The 3876-nt window shown below is 38.5% G+C and overlaps 1 protein-coding gene across 1 annotated transcript; it reads right to left on the bottom strand.

The window, feature by feature from the left end:
* Nucleotides 1-2534: 2534 nt before the first annotated feature.
* LOC105569094 (putative uncharacterized protein FLJ37770) lies at nucleotides 2535-3498 on the bottom strand. The gene has a single exon (XM_012025277.1). It carries the CDS (start codon nucleotides 3462-3464, stop codon nucleotides 2535-2537), a length of 930 nt encoding a protein of 309 aa, XP_011880667.1. The 5' UTR covers nucleotides 3465-3498.
* Nucleotides 3499-3876: the final 378 nt, after the last annotated feature.

Here is a 3876-nt window from a genome sequence, read left to right as displayed (position 1 = left end):
AAGGAAGAAGGGGTGGAGAGATATGGTAGAGGAAGTTCTAGGAGAAGAGGGAGGAGGTGAGGAATGGATGAGGAAAATAGAGGAATGGAGAGGGGTGGGAATAGTAGGGGAGGGGGAGGAGTGTGAGAAGAGTGAGAGTGAAGAAAGCGGCGGAAACGGAGGTCCCAGGTATGAATGAATGAGTGGATGAAAGAATGATTGAGTGCGTTTCTCTCTCTCGCGAGCGTGCGAAAAAGCGGAAAAAAAGCGGATAAAGATGTAAGCGGAGCGGAGGTCCGCAATGTACCCCGCAAGGGAATAAAGATTACATACATACATTGTATTTTGCAAGATTAAAAATTTATTTCGAAGATTTTACAAATGAAGCGACGACAAAAAAATTATAAAATTCTGGACAAGAATAAATGTATTAACTTTTAATATACATGCATGAAAATTATCATAAATTATTGTCATTATAACGATATTTAGTAGTTAATAATCAAAAAGCACCCATAAAAATATTGAAATTCTGGAGAAAAATATATATATTAACTATTAATATACGTGTATTCACATAAACATAATTATACATTCGTGGTAACCTTAAAGATTTAGTAGATAATGCTTGAAAAGTAAACGTAAAAATACTTCAATTCGGGACGAGAATTGGTATATTAACTATTAATATACGTAAATTTATATGAAAATTGTTTTCATTATTATTACCATAGTCATTGCCATAGCTAATACTTAAGAAGTTTCTATAATAATACTGAACTTCTGGACAAGAATAGATGTATGAACTAAAAATTAAGCTAGTTTTAAGATTAATACTCATGTATTCGTGAGTAATTTACCTGCTTTTGTAATAAATCTGAACTGCGGTATACAGTAATATTACTTTCGTACTGATAAATGCAATAATATTTGGTAATTCTTAATATACCATGTATTAACTATAAAGAAATATTTATTAAGACCGGACATAAAAAATTCTTACATTTATAATAAAGCAGGTATATTAATTATTAATATACGGTTCTTTCAGTGTAATGTTGTAAATAATTGTGTAAATTGTTCCTGTGACAGGAAATATGTTTTTTAAACGGTTTAGTCAGCTTATAATTGGTATTACTGAATTAGCACGCAACGAAGATTTTAAGCGCTTCCGAGAATTTCATACTCGAAGGTATTCTCGACTGGCAGCAAATCAAGATCTCATCCACAAATTGCTGGTGTCTTCTGATCTGTATATCGCTTCTTTAAGGCAACAATGGACAAAGCCGGAAGATGAGGTCGATATCGAAATTATGCAGCTAATTCAGCAATACCAATTACAAGTTGACTAAACCGTTTAAAAAACATTTCCTGTCGCAGGAACAATTTACACAATTATTTACAACATTACACACGCGCGCGCGAGCATGATCAATGATTTGATTATATTTTTGTGTGTTGGTTATTAACAACAAATTTACATTGTTAACGTAATTCTAATATCTATTGGATCATGAATTAGTTACACGTGGAATTATGATTCCTCGTGTAACTAAGTCATATATTTAAAATACCCTGAAATAAGGAATCTAAAAATTACTATTTGTTTATTTGATTGTTTATGATAATGGATATTGTTAGTTTACAATCAAGTTTTGTTAGAAATCATTATTATAGTAATTTTAGACCAATTAAGTTAATAAACTAATTATTTCTGTGATAAAGCACAAGGAACCATAATTTCTTTCAATAATTTGTTAATAACAATTAAGTTAAATTATTATTGAATTATTTTGTTTCTTATGATGGGACAGTATTGATTTTCATCGATAGTAAGGTTGTTAAAGTAGCTTGGAGTCAGATAAAAAATAATTTAGTCGAAAAGTGCTAGTTTAACACATTTTTTTCTTACATATTTTTGCACTAACACAAAAAATCAAAATTCGGTTCTCACAGTTCTCTTCAGAATTTATTTCCGAGTATTTCTGTTCAAGAAACATTAAAATCGGTTAAGAAATACGACCTGTAGCCTATTTTGAACAAGTGTTTGTCCGTTCCAGACCACTGTGCAACGGCAGGCCGGTGTGGGGGGCGGTCCGGAAGGAATGACTCCGTCAATACCCGGCCGTCCCCCCAAAAGTCAAAGCACCGCGCAGGCCACCGCAGGAGTTTAGTGGGTAAGCCCGCGCGCCAAATTACATCTTGGCGCGCACCTCGCTCTGAGGGGCAGTCCCACATAACCCGGGTTTAGTCAACAAAACCCCCTCCCAGGGGGGTCCCGGGTATCCATAAAGGATTCTCCTGCGTTAACAAAAAAAAGTTAAATAACTTTAGTTAGCAAAGTTTCTATTATACAAGGTGCGTTCCATAAGTAATGCGACCAAACTCATAAAAACTCATTTATTGAACATATTCGTGTTATTATTAAAAAATTTTCGAAATAACACCCTTCTGCGTCGATACACTTCTGGAGGCGATGTTTCCAGGCCTGGAAGGCATCCTGGAAGGCCTTCGGGATTGCCGTTAGAGCCGATGTAACATGAGTTTGGATGTTTTCAATCGTGTGCCAATGTTTCCCTTTCAGGTCTCCTTTTAACCGAGAAAATAAAAAAAAGTGCGGGAGCCAGGTCAGGACTGTAGGGAGGCTGAGGAACCAATGGAGTGTGGGTCCTGGCCAGGAAATCATTGATAACGAAGGCGCTATGGCTTGGCGCGTTGTCGTGATGAAGTTTCCACGCGTCCTTGATATCGCTTCGGCAGCGCGCGATCCTCCTTTTTAGTCTTTTAAGTACTTCCAAGTAGAAAGCTGCGTTCACAGTGGTCCCGGGAGGTACGAATTCGTGGTGGACAATGCCTCTGACATAAAAAAAGACAATGAGCATGGTTTTGATCCTGGACTTGCTCATGCGTGCCTTCTTGGGGCGGGGCTCCGCTGGGGTGTGCCACTCTGAACTCTGCCTTTTTGTCTCAGGGTCGTACTCAAAAATCCATGACTCATCACCGGTGATAACTGAGTTTAAAAAATTAGGATCATTTTCACACAGTTCCAAGAGTTCTTGGCACCGAAGCACTCGCACGTCCTTTTGTTCGTCAGTCAACACTTTTGGGACCAGTTTGGCGCACACCTTTTTCATGTTCAAATCTTCGGTTACAATGCGATAAACGGTTGTTTTCGTCATGTTTAGAGTTTCTGCTATCAAGTGAAGGCTCAACCGTCGGTCAGAATTCACACAGTCACGCACACGAATCACATTTTCGTCGATTCGGGAGGTTGATGAACGTCCACTGCGGGGTTCTTCGGCGACCTCCTCTCGGCCCTCCTTGAACGACTTGTGCCATCGGAGAACTTGTGATTTGGACAAGCAATCACTCCTAAAGGCCTGCTGAATTAATTGAAACGTTTCGGTGGCGGACTTTCCAAGTTTAACGCAAAATTTGATAGCGTAACGTTGGTCCACAGAACGATCCATTGCGCCGTGTGACATGACCTCAAAACGCGGTTTATGGAAATACACGTCCTGACTCTCCGGCAGCTCGGAGACGACCGAGACCGGGCGTGTTTTGAAGCTAACACCCCCCTCCACCTAGCCCACCAGGTTAGAAAAAGCTGCGGTGTATCGTCGCGTCAGAAAAAAATTGGTCGCATTACTTATGGAACGCACCTTGTATGCTTTTAATAAATGTTATTTTTTTTATTTTCACAATTCTTTGTTTGTCCATAAAATTATTTGATAGATGAAATGATATTAACATGCTCTGACTTTTGTGATACATCCTATATGTATACAGGGTGTATTCTAATTCGCGCCCACCATTTATATAGTGATATTTCTCATGAAAAACTGAGTCGAAGAGTCCCGAACCATTTTTTCGAGTCACGCCTCACAAAGTAGTTGT

This window comes from Vollenhovia emeryi, unplaced genomic scaffold, assembly GCF_000949405.1.
Source record: "Vollenhovia emeryi isolate VEMERY1.0 unplaced genomic scaffold, V.emery_V1.0 DF942372.1, whole genome shotgun sequence".
Lineage (NCBI taxonomy): Eukaryota > Metazoa > Arthropoda > Insecta > Hymenoptera > Formicidae > Vollenhovia > Vollenhovia emeryi.
Note: the sequence above shows the minus strand (reverse complement) of the source record. Positions and strands in the feature narration are given on the sequence as shown.

Bases quoted from the DNA above. Each gene is read 5' to 3' on its own strand.
- LOC105569094 (XM_012025277.1), bottom strand. From the start codon at position 3,464: ATGTCACACGGCGCAATGGATCGTTCTGTGGACCAACGTTACGCTATC.